At 35.5% G+C, this 22244-nt stretch overlaps 2 protein-coding genes across 4 annotated transcripts; one reads left to right on the top strand and one right to left on the bottom strand.

The window, feature by feature from the left end:
- Positions 1-10361: 10361 nt before the first annotated feature.
- Positions 10362-13495, bottom strand: LOC135120279 (uncharacterized). 3 transcript variants are annotated; one of them, XM_064044578.1, is made up of 15 exons: positions 13384-13495; positions 13181-13314; positions 13032-13091; positions 12908-12981; positions 12606-12735; positions 12340-12403; positions 12009-12101; positions 11651-11944; positions 11386-11442; positions 11266-11332; positions 11121-11211; positions 10925-10993; positions 10703-10869; positions 10532-10641; positions 10362-10481 (listed from the first exon to the last, which is right to left on the bottom strand). In XM_064044578.1, the coding sequence occupies exons 2-15, from the start codon at positions 13308-13310 to the stop codon at positions 10364-10366; spliced, it is 1524 nt and encodes a 507-aa protein (XP_063900648.1). In that variant the 5' UTR covers positions 13311-13314; positions 13384-13495; the 3' UTR covers positions 10362-10363. The 3 variants fall into 3 exon arrangements, with proteins under 3 accessions (XP_063900648.1, XP_063900647.1, XP_063900649.1); XM_064044577.1 differs by having other exon boundaries at positions 11266-11335; XM_064044579.1 differs by having other exon boundaries at positions 10370-10430; positions 10482-10641; positions 11266-11335.
- Positions 13496-16837: 3342 nt separating this feature from the next.
- LOC135120289 (uncharacterized) lies at positions 16838-18868 on the top strand. The gene is made up of 7 exons (XM_064044592.1): positions 16838-16968; positions 17060-17101; positions 17226-17297; positions 17354-17431; positions 17482-17526; positions 17598-17683; positions 18854-18868. Exons 1-7 carry the CDS (start codon positions 16884-16886, stop codon positions 18866-18868), a joined length of 423 nt encoding a protein of 140 aa, XP_063900662.1. The 5' UTR covers positions 16838-16883.
- The last annotated feature ends 3376 nt before the right edge of the window (positions 18869-22244 follow it).

The raw sequence follows: 22244 nt of genomic DNA on the forward strand, positions 1-22244 counted from the left end.
TAAAATGCAAACAGCACAATCTGTGTATAACGTATAGTAACTGTGATTACGCGCTTGTCCCAGGCTGTCTCTCGGGTGAAGTGGGAAGCAACTCTATAAAAGATATCGATCCCACCTATTTTTTCTCTGCTTTTTTGTTAAGAGACGACTATGTATCAACGAGAGTACTTCGTGACGGGCAGTCGGAACGACACAGTTGAAAACATCTGAAGCAACAATCGATTTAGGAGTAAAATGTTCTTTGGCTGCGATTACTTCTGATTGAGATCTCTAGTATTCAAAGTTATAGAGTCGATCTAGCATTAGGAAAAGTTATTTATACAAAAATAAATATCGTAGAGTGCGGCAGCAAACTTTAGAAAAGAGTCAAACGCAACACCACGGTTTGTGCAAAGATATAAAATTTCTTACATGAATATTGAATGACCAAGAATAACGCTTTTTAAAAACTTTTTTTTTGTTATTTATAAATAATAATTAGGAATACTCCTTTATAGTATACATTGTTAATTTATAATAACGAGCCCGCTATAGAAATCATGTTCACATAGATAATTCATATATAAATTAGCCCTTTAATACTTTATTTACCATGTCATTACTTCTAAAAGTCTTTAATACTGAAGAGTTAATTTAAAGAAAAACATCTAAATATAGAAGCAGCGTAGAAACAAAAAATTTTTGTCTAAGTAAAAATAAAATCATAAAACTGGTTTTCCAATTGTTTTTTTTTGATACTAATATTGTCGACTTTCTTATACAACTAAAAAGTCCTTAAGGTTTTTTTAGTATGTATGTGATTTAAGTAGTAGGTGAAAAAAATATATGTTAGCTATCGCTCGCCATATTGCTCTAGAAATGAGAGTTTTATTAAAGTAAAGTGTTTAGAAATCTAATTTAACACCTCTTTGCCTTTCACGCGAAAAATTTACGACTACGCAATAAGAGCGGGCTCTTTATGTATTAAAATACCTTTAAAATGTAAAAAAATACAGGTAAAAAGATTTTACAACGGTTATTTCTTTTATAGGTGCTTGTCTCTAAGACTACTTTTTTTTAGTGCGGGGTTAACAATCGCTTATCTGGCCCTTTAGACCAAATAAATTCTTTATACAAATTAGCTTTTAATCTTTTTAAAAAAGGTATCACGGGTTTTTAAAAAATAGCACAATAACTTGAGCAAAAGAACTATGCATAAAAATAAGCGTGTAATAGTGACTTTTAATTAAGTAATTAGTGTAGGAATTCAGTGTTAAAAAAATTATAAAAACTTAGTAAGGTAGCTAAGTTGCACTTTCCATAAGCAAATAAAGGAAAAGGATGAGAATAGTATTTTTTATTAAAAACTTCCAAAAATAATTGGATTTTTCAAATTTGAACTAGATCTAGGCTACTATGGCTGAAGAACGTGAGTGTATGCGAATTTATCTAAAAAAGGGCAAGAAGAGACGTGGAGGGAAGGTCTAACAAGGATGTAGAGAGACGGGGAGATAACGTTACAGGGGTTTAGAGGGCATGGATAGTTTTCTGATGAAGTGACAATGCCAAATTGAATGTCTTAAGACGAGTAATTATGAGTGTAATGTATTAAAACCATAAAAGTGATTCTTTAAGAAGGTGCTGCATCTGTTTGGTGCGAATACAAAGAGAAAAAGAAGATAAATAATGAGCTAGCATCTTTCAAGGATTAAATTTGTAAATGAGCACGTGGTTGAGTAGTTAAAATAAAATATAATATATAAAGAGTGAAAATAAGAGGCCCCACCTAATTCCTTCCTATTAGGAGAGCAATTAACAATTTTGAGGGCGCACTGAAAGCTGCCCGTGCTATCAGGATAACCAGCCTTGAAGTTGCGTATCGCCCTGGTCGTCTACCAGATTATTTAATGAACCATGTTCGTCAACGCCTTCGGTTGATATGCCTAGCTGTTGCCAAGCAAAACTCTGACAAAAAACTGACGCTAAACCGTCTTCATAGAGACATTTAAAAAAAGTTGAATATTTTTCTCAATAGTCGCTGGAAGGGGAAACTGCTGGAGGTGTCTGTAGCGGCCGAGGAAGAACAAATATCTTTTTAAAGCTTGTAAACGAATTAAAAACTGCTGCTACATGCCACCTTCTCCATTTAATAACGGCGTAAATGTACCTGAAAGCGAAGAAGATGAAGCGGTGCGGTGCTCTTTGCCGACCATCTTGCACCTCAAATGCATTTCTCCAATTTGGGCGACCTCTTGGGAGGAGGGCAAGATACCGCAAGGCCCTTCAAACGTTGGCGACGGACTTACCAAACTGAGCATGGTATCTGCACTAGAAAGCACCAGGCCCCGACGGTAATAGATATAATTTGCTAAAAAGTTGCCGCTTGTAGCTATCAAGAACCTTTCCTGTTTTGCAAATTCTGCAACGTCGCTTGGCTCCTCAACACGATGGAAAGCATCCACTGGTGTAATGCAACCTCAACTTCCGCGTGCTTCACTATACCCCAGCAAATAAAGTCCTGTTAGCCTAATTTAGAAGTATGCAAAACTGAAATGGCTGTTCTACTACACAGACTGGAAGAGCTGGTAGATACACACGAAGCGCTTTTAAAATTTTACGTATATGAATTTTGAAGAAGCCACCCAACGACACAAAAACTGTGTTTTGTTGAGGACAACTCGGAACTTCAACTTCAATAAATCCACGGATTACGACTTTATCGAAGTTAAAAGTCTTTTTATTAAAAAATTAGAGGTTATAAATATAAAATACGCACAAGAACGCTAATAAGACAACAAAAGAAGGAAAATTGAAGTAAAAAAGTAAAGAAATATTTATTCGAGAAGTATTTGCTTTAATTATATATATAATAAGGCCAGCATATGCTTAAATTCCTTTACATCATAAGTAACAGGAAAAAGTTCATTTATAGAAACGTGAGTCCCAAAGCTATTCTCACCACCACCCTCACCCAAAATTTGGGCAATTACTGTACATAAGCGTGCTTACCCAGTTTATGTACTGCACTTGGCTATACCCTTTGTTAAAAATCTGCAAGCATTTCCTTAGTAGGGGAAAAACTCTATATAGATAGTCACCTTCTAAATTTCGTCTGATGTAATGGTATTTCACACTAATACCTTGATAATCTCGTTCCAATACGATTTTTGGAATATGTATACTGGGCTATCAACGTGTATTATTCCTTGAACATCTTAATGATAGTGGCTGATGCCTTTAACATATCTTAAAACGCATTCGCAGCTTCCCAATGTTCTTTTCTAAATGAATTGAGGTCCTGTGTTATTTACCACCAACTATATTCTGGTCTAATGTTGGTTACATACTGTAATGACCCTACTAACTCCCGGTATGAGTACCTTTCTAAGTTAATTCTAGCTTTTACAAAGAAATATAGAGCATAGGGTATTTCACAGAATTGCACCCATTTAATTAATAGGGAATAAAAAGATCATCATTAAACTTCTCCTGGGTCATTCAAAATGACCACAATATTTAAAATTTAGTTCAAAAAAATCGAATTGGGACCTAAGTGACACTATTAATTTTCGTCATTAGATACGGGTCCAGCTCTCCTTCGTAATATATACTTTAAAGTCATCAACATAAATCATGGTTTTCACCACCCATTTCTCTCGACGTAAGGACAGGCAAGACTCTTTTTTCATCTCTTTAAAACAGACTCCATTAAGTTTGTGCACTATGTACTTAAACCATAATATTTCGGTTTGTTTGGTACCATATAATGACTTTACAAGTTTAAGACATTTATTGCCCTCCGCCGAAGGGTGAATTAATGTAAAGCCGCAGGGACCTTAAGGTATATGGTGTAATCCATGTGGGTATGCACATATGCATTTTTCACATAGAACTGTAGGGGCTTATAGTTCATCTGATGTGCCCATTGCTTCAACAAGTCTAATCGCTTCCTTGGAAATTACGAGTGTGGTTGTTTCAATATAGTCCTTGTCCTTAATTTGAGTGAAACTCCGCACGCACAACCTGGATTTCAATCTTTAGTCCGCTTAATCGAAAAGTTCCATGTGATTGATTTAAGATGAATACTTTCAAGTGCCTCAGTAACTTCCCAGGTACCAGCCTCATCCGGAACTTTGAGTCCGTTATTACCGATTCTTCCATTCCTCGGAGGTCATAGCTTCCTGGGGTGTTTTTGAACACTTGTCAATAGCGACTTTGCCGTTATTCGACTCTTGTCTTTCTTCGCTTCCGGTATATCTTCAATACACCCGTTGTCAAATAGAACGGTGTAGGTAGCATTCCCGTGAGTTTCCCGCACCGTTCCCGGGAACCTCTTTGGTTCCACCTCTCGTTAGGAAAAACAAGTAACCCATCTACCTGGATCCAATTCAAAACCTGTTTCTACGTTTGTGGCTTTCATTTTCTCCAGCGAAAATTCCGCTTCTCTCCTTGAGTGAAATCGAAGGTCATTCCATCAGCGGGGTTATCAGTTAAACCCGCTATAATGTCGGAAGCACCTCGGTCAAGTTTGCAATAAGGAACCAGAGATTTATCGGGAGCAGTGAGGTTAGCAATAGAACTGTTTTCACTTATCTTAAAACTTCCGCACTTTATAACTCTTTTGCTCGAATAGTCATGTATACGTGCCTCCCCCACAAGTGTTTATAGTAGACCGAGTAGTATCCCCTGTCATTTTTCCAGAGCTCTTATGCCTGTAAATACAAATGCGCCAGACATGAAAAGAGAGTGTATCTTTGGTTTGGTTTTATGAAATTTCTCCAACTTACAGAATATATGTTCGTGACAAACGCAGAGTGGTTAAGAGCTTCAGCCCGAAAGCGTCTGATAATTTAGTTCTGTTGATCATGGCTTTAGCGATTTCCTTCAAAATTCCATTGTACCTTTTTACAATCCGGTTATGTGAAGGTTTTTCTGGAGATGTAAATTGTTTTTACTCTAGCTTTCAATGTATACCTCTTTTAAAGCCTTATTGGTAAACTCGGCCCCTTTGTCTGAATGAGACTTGTTAACAACGAGGCCGTAACCAAAGTTTGTTTTCATACAGAAATTTCCTAAAAGACAGGGTCACAGAGGATTTTGGTGCGATCGGTATAATCCAAATAAATTTAGTACCTTTGCATACTACGGTAAGGATGTAAACTGCCCCGTCTAGTGATTCCGACCATGGGCCACATATATCGATATTAAATGAGATCCGACTAGGAGCCCATCATATGATATTCTTCGCACGGGCTTAGGATAGAAGGTTCATTTTTGCACACGAAACACAGGAGAGTTTCTCCATTTTTATATAGATGCCATATTTATTAAAGAATTCCTTATTTTGTCTTCTATAATGTGCCCTAAGATATCATGCCGGTCATGTATAGAGCCTAATGCTCTGACCTCGTCCAAGTAGTAACAACCGTTTATATTTCTAGTGGCAGCCAAGATTGGAGATGCTTCACATAAAAGATGGTTCATGCTGTCTTTATTGTACACTCTTCCTTCTTTTGAGTTAAAAACTACTATTTTATCCTCATCACACAATTGTCCCACATTACCCAGGTTCACCGACGCAATAGGTACGTAAAGAGCCTTCTTAAAATAAGATTTTTCGACACCTAAGGCCGGTATATGACCTTTTATGCCCGTGACTCTTTCATTAGTGGGTCAAAAATCCATCATAAGCCTTAAGCCGTTGAGGAAGTGGCAGCTAGCACCCGGATCCAAGTTAATTATACTTGAGTCATTATGAACTTAAGAGTTCTCGCTCAAAAGTCCTCTTTTAACTTCTCGGTTTCTGCACAGTCTTGCAATATGCCAAGCCTTTCCACACTTGAAAAATTTAAATTTTTCATTAATTTTGCCTTTATAGCATTATCACTTGTCATTTTATTACTACCATCCTCGTCCTTCTTCTTTAAAGACAGCTTTAACGAGCTTGCTCTCAAGGCTACATCTTCAAGTGCCATATACTCTTCTGCTTGGCTGTGATCTCCCACGAAATTGCAGAGGCTGCGACTCTAAGCTTTGATTTAGATCCAGAACAATTTCAAGGAGGCCAATAGATCATCATTTGGTAGGGCTCCCAGAAATCTAGTAAGTTCATTCTTTCTCTAATTCTAGCACTCTTGTCTTGATATTTCTATCCTATAGCTTAAGACATTAATGCGGTCCCTTGATGATTCGATGTCTTCATCATCCAACTTCTTTATGTTCGCAAACTCCTCTTCTAAAGCCAAAACATGCCCTATGTAACGACATTTAACTTGTTGTACAAACCATTCCATAATTGAAATGGCTTCATGAGGCAACCCAACTTGTGAAAACCCGAACCTCCCGAACGATAGTCGTTAAACTCAGATCAATACTAGAAATAATAGCGTGTCATTTAAAATCCATGTTTTCTCTTACCGATATATTTAGTATCAGTAATCGCTTCAATAGCATTTATACCAATCAGTTAGGATTCTACGGTTTGCCCAGTCCTCCACAGACTTCAATTTCATCTAAAAATGCTGGAGTGGCGCTGTGAAAAGACATGATTGTAAATAGAGCTTGGCCGTTAACCTGTTGAAATATAGTATGCACTATCGTTCAAAATTGTTCCTATGTTTTAAATTATTTCATATAAATTCTATAACGCTTTAATTAATAACTGGTTATATTGACCCCTTGTACATATATAAGTTTAGATTGAGAGCTATTTAATGTAGTTTGTATTAGAGAAGTTGCTTACTTACGTAAGTCTTTATCACTTTTTAGGTTTAAGTATCGATTGAAACGATATTGCACTTTACCCCCCTCCGTGCAAAATTGTTTTAGTCCATATGAAATTTCCATGTCCCCTTCATAGGGGGTATTTTTTTAAAGCGTTGGAGTGTCTATAAAGGATAGCTTATGTAGAGACCTTGATTTAATAATGCGTAAAAAGAAAATGATGTCAAATGTCTTTTAGATCAAGGCAAGCTTTATACTGAGATTGCTCGTGAATGTAGTGCCAGTAAGGTCACATTATCCCGAATCCAAGCTTAATATGATCTAAATTGTCCTTGCGGTTGACCAGGGAGTCCAAAGATTTTGAAAAACCGGGATGTAGCTCGACTTGTGCGACAAGTGACATTGATGCAATTAAATCTGCAAGAAAACTTCAAAAATCATAGAAACAACTAGATAGACCAGTTTCAAGATCGACCATACCGAGAGCATTGCATTCTGCTGGTCTCCATGCGAAAATACGTCCACTTTTATGGATCGTCACAAGTGACTAAGATAGAGTTTGTGAAGAAATACGAAAATTGGTGCATTTCTGACTAGGAAAAAGTAATTTATTTGAAAGGGATCAAGATCAAAAGATATGGTCCAGAGGTAGTAAATGGCGTTGGAAGCGATCAGGCGATAATCGAATATTTGATCACCAGATGGAGCAAAATATAAACATGAGGGAGGATAGATAATGATTTGACCCTGTATAACATCTAAGGGGGCAGGATTTTTAAAAAAAGCGACAGGGAGCATCACCGCAAGCACGTATATAGACATTATTAAGATTGACCTATCAGAACGTGCTATTGATATGGCCTTGGTCTTGGTAAAATGGTTCTCAGCAGGATAACCCCCATTTCACACTGCATTATCGTGCGATCATGGTCCCAATTACAGTCGATCCAAGTGCTAGGCTGTCCTCCGCTATCTCCTGATCCCAATCCCATTGAGCATGCATGGGGAACCTTGAAGAGGAAACCTGGGATCATGCGAGTCAGCTCCTGCTAACTTGAACGACCTTTCGCACGTGTACAATCGGAATGGAAAAATATAACAACGTATCAATGCTACAATCTGGTTGCCAGTAAGCCAAAGAGGATACAAGCGGTGAGCCTGGCAAAAGGAAGTTAATGATTAAAACCTCGTTTATTAAATTAGATTTTTTCTACGTGCAAAATTGTTTCTATATTCTTTAAACTTTCCAAGCTCATATCTTTTCGAATATTAAACAAATTTAAGATCAAGTATTTAACAAAATGTAGCTAAAACATAGAAGTTTACTGTGCATAAATTTTAAAGTAGTCCATAAAGTTATTGAAAAGTAATTCTTTATTGAATGAAAAAAAAGCAAAATATTGAACAATTTTGCACGATAGTGTATAAATATAAAATAAGCACACCCACAAAAATAAGATAAAAAAAAAGGAAAGAAAGAACGAAGAAAACGAAGAAAAAGAGTAAGATTTATAATTTTTTCTAGAAGTCAGTATTTGCTTTAACATACATTTCATGATATCCAGCATGTGTTTAAATTCCTTTACATCATAAATAAACAGTAAAATTTCCATTTATAGAAACATGTGTCTACATTTCACTGCCCAAATCTATTCTCACACATTCACCACTCGTTGCACGAGCGTAAACAAGCGCACTGGGTACTTCGTTAGCCCTCTACAAGATTCTAACATCGTTTCTATGCGAACGCACCTTTAGAGTAAGAATTCGCGCTGCGCTGTCGCCGTACCGTCGACCGAGAGCTTGTTTTTGCAAGGTTCTTAGATCTCTACCCTTGTCTTTTGCAATCTATCTGCGATTCTCACACCCGCGTTGCATTTTACGCAATGAAATCACAGTTTACGCCTTCTCGAACGTCTTTCATTATTACTAAAACACTTGCAACGCTACCTGAAAACACTTGCCAACTTGTATCGTGGGAAGTGACCATTAATGCGGAGTGCAATGCTCATTTCAAGATGCATTGCACTAATCACGCTTCTAACACTCGAAGGTGTTAAGATCGTATGGGATTTTCAGGTCTGATACTTGACTATCAGCATCGGTAAATAAACCAACTTAGCGGTAATAGTAGAATTCGTTACTAATATGGTCAAAGCAGAACTCGCACGCACTGCCGCTGCTAAGTACAAAGGCGCAATGTCCCTAAGCAATAAACGCGCCTTTGCGAAATGTGCGTGCGCCCTGATAATGCCAACGAACCTGTTTCTAATAAGTACAAAAATCATCGACCATTGTACTCTTGAAAACGCAACATAACAAGCCCCTCCGACAGCAGGCGCACCTTATTTTGTCCGCAGTGGCACGTTGCGCCACAATCTGGTTCTAAAACGACTTAAAGTGTCTTTTCAACTGCAGTTACTGCTTTTTTAAAGTGTTAGTAGGCATGCATAATACCGATAGTGGGCTCAAGGACTTACATATGAGCTCTGGACATGGGTTCTATGAGCTTTAAGCGCACACTTATCCTTTCTGTATTTAAAAGCACACATATATTTAACATATAAAATGATTTGACTAGTGGGAACTTTATAAGAATTACGAAGAATAATTTAAGTAGTTAGCAAAACTAAGCAGTCTCGGCGCTCGAATGTATTGAACTTCTGCGTAAAACGTTAATAACAGCAATAAAGGTAAAAAAGGAAAAGGAAGTAGTTAATGATATTGTGTGACGCGTGGCAAGTATTAACCAGATAGTCCGCTCTAAAAAATGTGTTTTTCGAGTTTATAAAATTTCAGGGCGTTGAGTCTCACCACTTGAAAATATCCTTTGAGTAGCGGTAATTCATCATAGTAGGTAAAATGGGTTAAGAGCTTTTGGAAAGAGAAGCTAAGAACTCTCGTGGTTTGAGAATAAGAATATTTAAAGATTTCAGCAATCCTCTTGTTGTTTACTCGAGTACTTTATATTTATTTTTCAATTTTTGTTCACTATACCTCTACGTGATCTTTGTTATTACTACTATTTATAGTGATATAATATATTCTTTGGCTTACATTGTTACATGGTTATTAATTTTTTTAAATTTTAATTTTAATTCTAAATATTACTTTGTTAATAACAACACGGGTCACTATTGCCTAAAATAAAAATTTTAATTATCAATCTTTAAGAAATTATTTATTTTTTTAATGTATTCTGTTATGGTTCTATATAACTAATATATAAGAAAGCATCCTTTTTTGGTTAAGTTGGTTTTTTTTTCTTTATTCTTTTTACACAGTTGGTAAGTACAGCTGTATTTTATTTATTTATTTATGCTGTAATATTTTTTCAAAATGCAATATAATTAGTAATAAAGATTGTTCATATTATATAAGTTCCCCTTCATGTGCTTTCGACCAGGACCCCAGGATTTCTAAGCCTTTGGCTTCATTTTATTTATTTACGCTTTTTCTAAAGAGCACTGTAATATTTTTTTTAATTTTTAGTCGAAAGCGTTACCCAAGTAGTTGGTGTTAAGTTAACAGACGTGCATGCCTTATACATAACAAAGGAGAAAAGCGTAGGGAAGTGTTAATTAGTATGTAGTAGTAAAACATGAAAGAGAGAAATATTTTGTTTCAAGTTTATTAAGAAAGCATCTTGAGGAGCCCCACGTTATCCACTCTTAATTTCCTTTAGATACCTCCAAACTTGCTCGACACTTAAAATTTTTTTAGGGCCACTAATATTAGAGGCTCTTCCCTGCTCGAGTTCGTAGTTATAGAGCGCAAACCTTTTACATTTTGGTGTGAGTAAGTATAACTCTTTAAAACATCCGCTCACCAATCGTTCTTGGTTATAAATCGACGATTACGTGTTTTTAACAAATCGCAAACTTCTGCTTGGTGGGTTTCTTTGTATTCTATTACCCCGGTATCCAAATCCTCAAGAATCTTTTTTTAAAAAAAAAACTGAGGAAGGATACAAACAGTAATACGGACAGAAAGGACTAACCTTGTCCACAGTTTCCTCTGCGTCAAGCTTTGAGCTCAGTATTACCCCCCTTGGCCCTCTTTTAACCCATCCAGAGCAGTACAGCGGGGACAACTGAGTTTGTTTGTCGCTGATAACAGCTCCCCGCACATTTGGGATCAAAAAGCGTTCATAGTCAAAGGGAACACCTGAACAAAAAAGTGATAAAAATACATTATACATAACGAATAAAAAAAAATAGACCTTCAATAGGAACGCTTTTATAACCAACGCTTTCGAATACAAGATCGCACGGAATTCTTTCAGTAGTCTCTAAAAATAAAATATGAAGGAAAAACGTGTACCGCCGTGCGCACAGGTAAAATAATTTAGTCGTTACACTACCCACAACTTCATACTTAACGAAATTTATACCCAGAAGTTATAAAAATATGCATACCCGTCGGCTGGAACTCGGCGTGCTCAAATGACTCAGCGCCTTCAGGAACAAGTCGGGTTTTCTGAAATTCCACGTGGGTTATGCGGCCAGCCTTTAAACAACAGGTAAGCCCGCACCGAAGACGCGCACATGAACCAAAACGCACATGGTCCGTGACGAGCTGGAGAGGTCTCCGATAGTATTTGAGCTCGAAGGTTCTTTTCTTGGACGAACTACTTAAATAACAATAACAAAGAAAATGCTGTGTTATATAACATAAAACTACCAATCTTTCAAATTTGAGGAAAGGTAGCATTCGTTAAAAAGGTTAAGAATTCTTTTCCTAAATAAAAAAAAGGCAATACGTTACCAATCAAGAAGTATGCCTTGAATAGTTTTTCAACTTTTGTTGTGCAGCTGTACACCACTTAAAATTTGCCTAACTTGATTAATAGGGACCGTTTAACGACTTTTTAAAACTATTTTCTCCCCCGATATGCGTGGAGAGGAGCAGTGGGAAGATGCCCTTGACGCCAGTGCAAGCCACCCACCTCCTCCAAGCACTTTTCTCGGTGTCTCTCACTTTTTTGCCGAGTATCCGCAAATCGTCATTCATTTGTTTCACGTCTTCATCAAGAATACTAATTCTTACGTCGCCAAGCTTCGTAAGTTCCCGAAATTCCTTTATAGTATAGGCTGCCTGGGCGGGGCCCCGGCGGCCGACGCAAATAATTCTCTCTACTTTGCTTTTCCAGAGCTCTTCCAGGGCGTAAGGAGAAATGTCGGTATTCTCTAGCTCTGTAGGGGATTTCAGCATCATTCGGCTGATGTCCATAGCAACATTGCTAAATACTCCGTATAAAACAAAGTTTAAGCTAGCGATTTCCAGCGAAAATATACGACGAGCACCCATTTCCTAAGATCAAAACGGTGCGGCTTTCGCTTAGCTTAAATTTCTCGTTCACATATTCGGGGTGGCCATTGTACCAGTTAACAAAACGCCTTTTTAGATATTGAAAAAAGGTGTAAAGCTAATTCTAAATATTATATGTAGTGTAGTAGTGCAATACTACTATATACTTTTAAATTTCACAATGCACTAAGCAGGGGCGACCTTAGCCAGCAGCAACACATAGATAGCTGGTAAGTTTTACCGTGTCACATACGTAACTCTACAACGAAAAAACTTAGTAACAGTCGGAAGTAGATCGACACACGCCAAGGTCTTCAGGGTTGTTACCTGGCAGAATAAAGGCCGTGAACGCCTGAGGCTTGAGGGAAACAAGTGCGGTTATCCTCGGCACCTTAAGAAGCGCGGGTTACGAGTGTAGCCGGAGCACAGAGAGGGTTGACAGACTTAATTAGAAATTAACTACAAAAATCTTTTTGTAAAAATAACTAGCGAAGCTTATTTGTCGACCAAGTCATTTCGTGATTGAATCAAAACCCCAAAGCACCACAAAAATATAGAAAACATATGCCAATCAATACACTTATAAGTTCAACCCGTGCAGAGAATAGTGGCAGCATAGAATCGGCGCAACTCTTTTAGCTTTATGTCTTCGCCGATCTTTACGTTCCCCAGAAACCTGATCCTCGTGTTGCGCAAGCACTGCTCAAACGTGGACATCACCCTCTATAAAATTATCTTGTATTATATAATGCTTGCAAACAAAAAGGGAGCTTATATATATAGCGACTACTTAATCTACTTTCTTATTAGTTAAAAAAACTTCTCTTATAACTCAATATGTTTTTAAAAAAAGTTGAGGTAAATAATAACTTGTAAATAATAAAACAATAAATACTTTTGTCTCAGGGTGATCCGGAGCTACACCATAACGAACTAAACCTCCAGCGAACGGGAGTTTTTCAAATATGTCTTTTTGAAAGAGAATGGCAATAATTTAAAAATATTAAGCATTCTTTTACCTATGGTAAAGTTTAAGGTAGGAGGGACTAATTTAAGTAGGCGCAGAGCCGTAAAAAAACCTAACAATATCAAGTAAATTAATAAAAATAAATAAACAATTTAAGATATTACTGACATTGAAAGAGAGCTTTAAAATGATTATAGTTACCAGCTGGCCCGCTTCCAACTATACAAAGCTTTGTAACAATGTTAGGGCTTCCGTGAAGCCGAAATCGGTTTTCTTTTACATTATAGTAAAGAGACTTCAAATTTAGTTGTTTTGAAAAGTGCGTCGGCATACCACTAGACAAAGTTGAAAATTAAGCTAAAATTTTTATTGTTAAAGCAAAAATTAAATTTCGAATATTAGACCTATTTTTATTATTCAGTTTGGCAATGCCTGCTTCTAAGTGTAAAAAAAAAGATGGAAAAAAAGGTTCAAAAGCAGGGAGAACCTCGAAGTCAACTCTGCTTACTAACTACTAGTTTGGATAGTCATCCGCCTTAAAAAGAGTGTACCAATGAAGTAGGATGAAATTATAAAGTACAATATCCTTTGCTCGTGAGAAAACCGCCACACAAAACTACAATTTTAGTAGCCCCCGGATTTTAGTTCCATAAAATTTTCTTTAACTATATTTATGTAAACCATTAGGCATTGTCGCTTAAATTTGTTAATTATAAAAAGGAAGTACATAAGTGGAAGTCGAATACAAACTTGAGTCCGGGGAGCTCTCTTGCAAGGTACTTATAATTTAGAAATTACCACGAGTAGGTGTGGAGTATCTCATGATAAACGCATTCTTTTAAGCAAGCCATACTTTTCTCCCCATATCTATGCACGGTTTTACCTGACATTGTAACTTTCCTAATATGTACACTACTTCTCCTTAAAAAGAGCTCTAAGTATTTAAATTTTGTTAGTGTAGCTACTATAAGTTTGCAATACTGGCGCCCTCTCTTTATAGTATGATTTTTTGCAGATAGGAAGGAGCGCTATAAACTGCTCTTATTTTATTAATTTTTCGAAGTTTGAAAGTCTTTTAAAGATGGATAGAATACTATGTGAATTTAAGCTTGATTAGCAATGGTCAAGCAGGGCTTATGGTAGAAACCTAAATGAAAGTTCAAGTGAGCGTTTTAAGGTTAATTTGCGTATGCGTGTAGGGATACCTCTAACCGTATTTTTAGCAGGTAAATTATGGTAGATTTATTGAAAGACCTTAAACCGCTTTAGCTAATTCTTCTAAACCTTAAGGGGTTTATGCACGAATAGCGCAAGTGCATACTCTCGAGGAGTATAATGACTGTCCCTAAGGCCATGTTGCTGACGAGTTCTTTCACTAATTAATAACTCATTCGCCCTCGAATTATGTACACAGTATGCAACACATTCATAAACAGTCTACTTTTGAGTATACATATTAAAAATGGGCATGAGGTCAACGCGCTGTGCGTTTAAGTTAAAAGGTGTTGCTCTTTTCGGAACTTAAAAATAATAACTATAATTTTATGGGATCCGCTAACTCCCGACGCGTATCAATTCATAGATCGCTCCCACTAAGTTGAACCTGGGGCTCATCTAAAGGCAAATTTTTAACGATTTTAAGGACCGTTAAGAAGAATTTTGAGCAGTTTATTGAAGTTTTCACGATATAAAAGTTGTTTAATTAATTGTACAAATTTTAAGTTATTGGGTCAGTTGTTATTTTGAGATTTTGTAGGCATAATTACGACTCCTCTAATAAATCACTCCGATATATTGCCTCCTGGAAATACTCTTTTCATGTATTAAGTGAAAAACTAAATGCTAACTTTTGAAAGGATAGCTAAATATGGTATCCCTCACAGAATAATGACTATTTTTAGTTAGGTGTGATCCGTTATATAGTTAAAGATAATTATTGAGAAAGCAAAGTAATCGTACGCAAATGCAAAAAACTATTAATAGTAAATTTACTAGAGTTGTCGACTAAAATGAAATCATGGTTAGGTAGTGCTTCTAAAACCTAAAATGGCTGAAGCTTCTGAATAAGAAGTACAATTAACCCGAAGCTCGTATGTAAAGGTTGCGATGAATTAGGAGATTTGAATAGTCAGTCTGTTGTTAAACTATACAATTCTGGTCAAGAAATTAATTAGATGAAAAGCAAGAAACAGCTTTACCGCTTTGGATAGTGGCCAAAGGGGTTTATCAGTGAGCGCTAGATGTGGCAAGTAAGTAGAATTTTGCATTAACGGGGACAGAGTACAATGAATAGTTGGTAGCTTAATGTAGCAAAATTGTTATGATTGGGCGCCAATATTATCTATTTAAGTGACCGAAGTAGTATAATAACTAATGAATACAGAAACTATATTATACTTCATTAATTTTACTAGCCTAGCAAAGCGACTAAACGCAAAAAACCACAAGACTTAAAGGAGATAGATCTTGTGCTTATTAACATTGTAACTATTACAAAACCACCTAACTATTAAACTATACCTATTTAATTTTGTGTTGGTACAACAAGTGTCAAAGTCATAGCTATAAATTAGGTTAAAAAAATTTTGCTTTCATTTCAGCTTGGAGCCCAACTGTTTCTTTTCTTTTTCTTTTTCTTTATGTTTTATACATACATATCTTTCTAGTTAGCAGTCTGCGCCACCGGCTAGCTTATATCATGATATTGCAGTTTAGCCCTCGCTATGTTACATGCTCCTTAATCTCTTATAGGTTACTGGTTACTATGTTTACCACTTGTCGCCTAGGTTCAATTTGCAAGAGTAGGTGACCCTAAACGACAGACTCGGTCTCTGAAACAATTTCTGGTAAGTTTGAGTATCATGTTCTAACGGATTAGGCAGCAACTAACATAGTGGTAAATTTAGTTACAGAGCGAAATAAAATTTATTTTAAGCCCCAGAATCTTGTCCATTATAATTGATAGATTTCTCTGCCGTGTCAGGAAGTGGGCACCCGCTTTAGTAGGAAGAGACTAGTTATTACTAAAAATTGGATCAAATGGTAATATTAAATGGTATAACAAATTTAATAAAATGAAATAATTCAATAAGGTAAGGAAGTTCGCTAGGACTCAATCCTTAATAAACGACCCCCGGGTACATAACATTAACTACACTCCGCAAAAATACTTTATTGCAGGTGGATTGGTGTCACACCAACTCTGAAGAGAATTCTTTAGAGATCTAAAAAAAACTTTATGGCTAGCAGCAAAGTATTGCTTTCAAATCTAATGATACTTGATTGTGAATATATTGTGGTACTAGTGTGCACTCGTTTTTACGCGCAATAGCAGATGATTGTAGGAAACTTATAGTCCATAAGCATAAGCAAGTAAGAAGCGAAACTTAATAATTGTCAGTTGAAAGGTTAAGCAAACTTATGTCGCTGAATAAAAAAGCTAACTAGTTGAAAAATTACGGAAATGCAGACCCTTTTAAATAAATGACTTTTTTTTTAAAAATTAGCGCTACTCTTAAACGTGGATCTCATTAAAAGTTTATATAGTGGTAACCACCAACACGTATATTATAATTAGTATAAACTATTTACCTAATACTAAAAATGATGAGAATATACATCCCTACTTTTGCAATACCCAGCAGAAGAGCCTTCAGAGCTCATTATTTTTGTGGGTCTTCTGGCTTTTTTCAGCCTTATATTTCTTTCACAAAGACTTAAAGTGTAGAATCTAAATTCTAAAATCGTTTTAGTAGTAAATACTATAGTTCATCAACTAAAATCCCACCTGTTAAAGTTAGGAAGGCGTGCCCAGGTAGGTAGAGCTTGTTCATCAGAATTAGCTTGGGAGGGGTTTCTTTGGGTTTTACTGCTTGCTTTTCTTTTAAAGTTACTTTTATGTCTAATGACCCGCTACGCTCGCTTTACGAAAAAATGTTATAGCCCCACTAAGTGGGAAGACTTTAAAGATGTAAAAGTTTCAAATAAAGGTGGTCTATAAAACTGATTGCTTACGTTTCTTTTTTCTCATACCCTTAGGACGTTTTTAAATTTTATTTTTAAAATTCTTATTATATTAAGGATCAAAGAAGCAAGTCAAGAACAAATATAAAAGAGTGCAAGGTTATATGTAAGGTTTTTTTTCCTTTGCTAAACGACTGTTCTTGATATTATTTTTTTAGCACAGATTCTTTTGGAATTCATACTTTTTTAAGCTTTTTACAAACTATCTCCACTGCTTTTTAAGACAAGGAGACTTATTGTGAATCTAAAAGAAATAGAGAAGATAGCAGTACTTGTTTAACTTCAAGACCAGCGAGTAAAAGTGTATATTATTTTACTAAAGATTTATGTTTCAAACTATATTTAATGTAGCGGCCACACCTTTATTTTCCTCTTCAGCTCACGAGAGTATAAACTCTTCTCTTCTTTCTTTTACATGCAGTATAAAAGGTAAGATGAACGACTTTACGTTCTATAAGAACTTTTAGAATATTTTGTAGAAGACGTCCCTTTGCTAGAAAACAATTCTAACATTGCTCGAGCAGGTGCAGTATTACTACTTTAGTTTTCCTTTATAAAAAAAATATAATTCGAAGACATATTTTTTATATGATAGACTTCAAAAAAAAAGTTTATAACTGCCAAGGTAGCGAATCTATAGAAATTTTAAAAACTTCACCGGCTTTTAAACCATCTAAAAGAGTTATTTTTTAAATTATAGATTAATTTATATTGCACTAATAAACTGCATAATATTCAGTTAATTTTTTTTAGAGTATATTAAAAAGAGTTAGCCTTTCATAAAGGATATAGTTTAGTATCTCGAGCGATAAGGCAGTTTTAATTGATTTTTAAAAACTATATAGAAGCCTTGATTTTAATTTTCTTTGTTAGAGCAAATATAAATATGTGTCGAGATACTTACATGGAGGTACATTTATTTACGACCAGTTTCAGGATATTTTTATAAAAGTATGAAGAAAACTTTTTTACTTAACAATATACTCTAGAAACATCGTTTTCTAGCCACTTAAAATGGTTTGAAAAGCAGAAACATTGCCCATCTTTTTCCTGTAATTTGAAGAGTTTCAAACTTCGGGTTCTATTTTACATCTTTGCTTGATATGGGGTCCGTTATAGGTTAAGAAAAACAAAGTTCACCTAAAAACAAAGTAAAGTTATTTCATATTTTGTGGACTTTTATGTTTTCTAGAATAACTGCTGAGTGGACGTTATTGCAAGCTTGTAATAATTTTAATTATTAGATAAACTCCGCGAAGATTAATCATATCTGTTATTAAGACTCGGTTTTTTTTAAAGGTGAATTCACCTTACTGTAAATCGTGGTATAGATAGTAAAAGTATCTGAATATTCTGTTACTTTGCATGGTTTGTTGTGATATGTATTGTATATATTTTAATTATTAAAGCATATTGTTTTTTGCCGACATTTTAGTAAGGAAATGAAAGGTACTTGTTCATTAGACCTATACATATTAATTTTAGGTTCGGACCATAAAAAGAAATTATTTTATTAATACGCTAAACTAACCGCTAAATTTAATAACTTGGCCCTACTAAGTAATTTTCCTTTTACAACGTAGATTTGTGGGCTAATTGTGTATTTAGTAATGTGGTCTACAGTTAAGATTCTACTTAAATAATCGAGATTTGAACAGCAAAACTTTATTAACACATGTTAGCAATTAGTTGAATCGGTAACTAATAAAAAATAATTAAAATTCAATTACACCATTTCTTTTATAATGTCGATTCTTTTATAAGTGAACTCGGAGAACCTCTGTACAGTAGCAGCGCCTATTTCCTTCAAGCAGTATTCGTTTTGTGTTATCAACCGCTTTGTGATTGTAGCTCGCCACCCCTTAGAGTAAACCTTTCCTATTATCAACGAGCTCAATTGGACGAGCTTCAGGCAATTAATAGGTTGTCCTCCTCTTTTTCTACAAAGTGAATGTTCTATCGCAAAAGTCTACTACGGTCTTTTAGGCCAGGGAACATATTGCCCACATTGGTAATCGTCATGAATATACGGAAAATTTTTTTGTTTAATATGGTCACTAAAGTACACTAAATATATGCGAATCCGGATTTAAGAATAAATAAACAACTTAGGCCCAATAGCGGCCCATACCAGCACTTAAACCTTCAAATTTTGCTTTTTTGACAAACTTAACACTAGAAGATGCTTCAGAGGCATAATTTGTACGAAAACCACAATTTTCATTTATAGTAGTGTGTGAAAGAGTAAAATATGAACCTTCGTCCAATATAAAAGTTTCCCAACAAACGACCGCACTTGGTTTTGCAAGTTGAATTTGTTATCTGGACGCTTTGGTATGATTTGCTTTCTCCGATATCATAAAATGTTTATTTTTAAGAATATTACACAAATAAGATGGGATTACGCCAATTTCTTGCGGTTAGGCAAAGAGAACACGAATCTGTCCGCTATTTTGACTTTCTGGCGTTGCTACTTGGGGATTTTGACAGCTTTACGACTAGTTTCTTTTTTACTATACTCTCTCACTCCACTCTTAAAACGTTGCAGTGTACTGTATAAAGTCGATTGATAAATTTTGTGCGGAAAAACATTTGTAAGTAAATAAGTATTCACGGTCTCTTCTTTGCCCATTTCGTACACAAGATTTCTCCTAGATGCTTCATTCGACTCCGTTTTTGTAAACTACAGAAACTATATGACATTTTGGCTTTTATTGTTAAGTATTTTATAGTCAACTACATTTATTAAAAGACATATTCTCTATGCTGTCGTTGCAAAAATACCTTTAAAATTAGTCCAGATTTCTAGAAAAACACCCATTAAGCTCAAGACAGGTTTCTCTTAGGTGGGTTGATTGTAATTTGCCACTGACCAAGCCATACCTTTTAAAGATATATGTATCGGTTCTGAAGAACCGGAAACAAGGAAACCTCTTTGTCCAGCGTAGTTGACGAGTTCACTTCACTTCACTATTTCAAGAAGGATCTCTGCAATTCTGACCACCGACAAGAATTTTGTTTCACGACGGTCAATTGGTCCAGTTCTTTAGGTAACAAGGTCAGTCTTGGGGAATTCCTAACAGAAACAGTTAGGTCCCATTGGTCATGAAGATTGTTCTCGATAGCCACTGCTACAATATATTTTTTATAAATAAACGGTAGAAGAGAGTGAGCGATCTGCTTTATAATTAAAATGGCAGCTCCATTTTACCTTGTGTTATTGCCGGTAAAGCACGTAATTAAAGAGATCTATAAAATGTACTGATTTTAAAAGGATCTCACTGGTCTCACTTATCAAGCCTTATCAATTATCTGTGACTCTTGAGGTGTTAAACCCCTTTTTATCTCATGAAAGCCTTCTGGGTCCAAAATAACAAGCTAATATATTTTAAGTGGGCAATGAGATATTATCATAACGACCTAAAAAGATCTATTACATCTTTACTAATGCTGAAAATATATCTCGAATGTTTCTAAAAATGTGTTCATGGAGCTTTATGTTAGCGGCGTTGTGTAGCCCCTTTTGTTGTCTGGTTAAATTACTTTCTGAGAAAGTTCTTTAGTTATCCTTAAAGGGTGCAATTAATTATCTAGGGTTATTACCCTGTTATTCGATTTTCGATTGGTAAGGGCAGATATACGTGCATGCAAAAATTTCCTGAGTGATAAGAACAACCTAGATAGCTGTTGATGTGCTCACCTTGTCAATTAGCGAATTTAGGAGGATTTAGTGTCTTCGTGAAGTTAACAGTTTCTGGTGGTTCCCAGCTTTAACGCACTTAAAGGCAAGAGGTACAGAAAGTTATATTATGGCCAATAGTTGTCAGCGGTTCCACTAGCCAATCACATTTGAATTCTTAAGTCCTTCAATGAGATTAAAAGATGACAACCTACATCGAGAATTCAGAGTTTGGCAGATGTACAAGCACTAAAAGGAGAGCATTTATCTTTCCATAACTTTTCATATTAACGACTTTTAGTGGGAAAATCCTACATTGCGAGAGTCTTCCATCAACCGCGCTAGAGTCAAGTTTGGGAAAAATTTCTCTCGCACCATTTCTAGAGGCCTCGCTTCGGAAAGCTAATAACTATAAAACTCTTAATTACTTTATTGTGAAGAGTCGAAAAAATAACCAGGGGCTCTGAATCCCATATCGAATTTTTTAAATTTTGTATTTACCCTCGCACGTGGTATAACTTACGCATAAGCGATCAATGAAAGATATAGAACTAGATGCTTTATTGAAAGCGGAACAAGCAAACCAAAAAAGCTGTTTTTGACCCTTGAAAAATTTATAATTTTGGATGCGCGCGTACCTTTATCAGTTATGGGCAGTTTTTAATGATACCGATATCCACTTTAACCGCCCAAATGTAAGTTGGTGTTTCTTTCACGCTACTAAGAAATTACATCTGACCACCCTGTTTTTCAAGGATAACATGGGTGGATCTTTCTGTCTCCAGAAAGTTTTTAGCTGTTCATAAGTTGCATTTCTGTTCTGTGGTGCGTTTTCGTTTAAAAAACAGATTGTTTTGCATAGTTACAACACTAATTAAAGGCGGGAATTCGTTGATATCAGTACTTTTGTTATGTTGAGGTAGACCAGAAAAATAATGTGAGCGGGCAATTGGTAAAGATTCAGGTTGAACCTAGCCCTTCTCTTGTTTCCACTTACATCTTCAAAGTGATTAGATTCTAGCTCGTTAATTCTGCTTAGCGATATTTAATTTTTTTGAAGCTTATCGTTCATAGCTAGTATCAGCGACGTAGGCAGTAAGATTTTTACGAGAGGGAGTTAGAAACATGATAACTTAAATTAAATATGAATATATAAAAGTTAGCTCCCAAAACTTTTGCTAATTACGTTAATGTGATTTTATTAAGGAACTCATGCCTTAATTAATATAATTTTTTTTAAGTATCAAGAAGGATTTATAATAGTCATCTGGTTAAGAGTTCCTTTGGTTCCCCTATGTTGGTAGTTCTTAAATAAGTCAGTAATATAGATTTAGTTCTTATAAAGAAAATATTTACCTTGATGCCAGAAGTATTTTTATCGGCTATAACAATACTATACCATCATATTAGCATTTAATAAAACCACAAAGGATAAGAGTAAGAGGTTAACTTAATCTTGGCTTGTATCACTTATTTATAAATAATTTTATTATCTATTTAAAAATTAGAAGTATTTGGAAATATTTTTAAATAAAATTTATAGCTTCAGGTTTTTATTAGTTT

This window comes from Zophobas morio, unplaced genomic scaffold (genome assembly GCF_036711695.1).
Source record: "Zophobas morio isolate AGI-343-1 ecotype UQ-CSIRO unplaced genomic scaffold, CSIRO_AGI_Zmor_V1 ptg000369l, whole genome shotgun sequence".
Lineage (NCBI taxonomy): Eukaryota > Metazoa > Arthropoda > Insecta > Coleoptera > Tenebrionidae > Zophobas > Zophobas morio.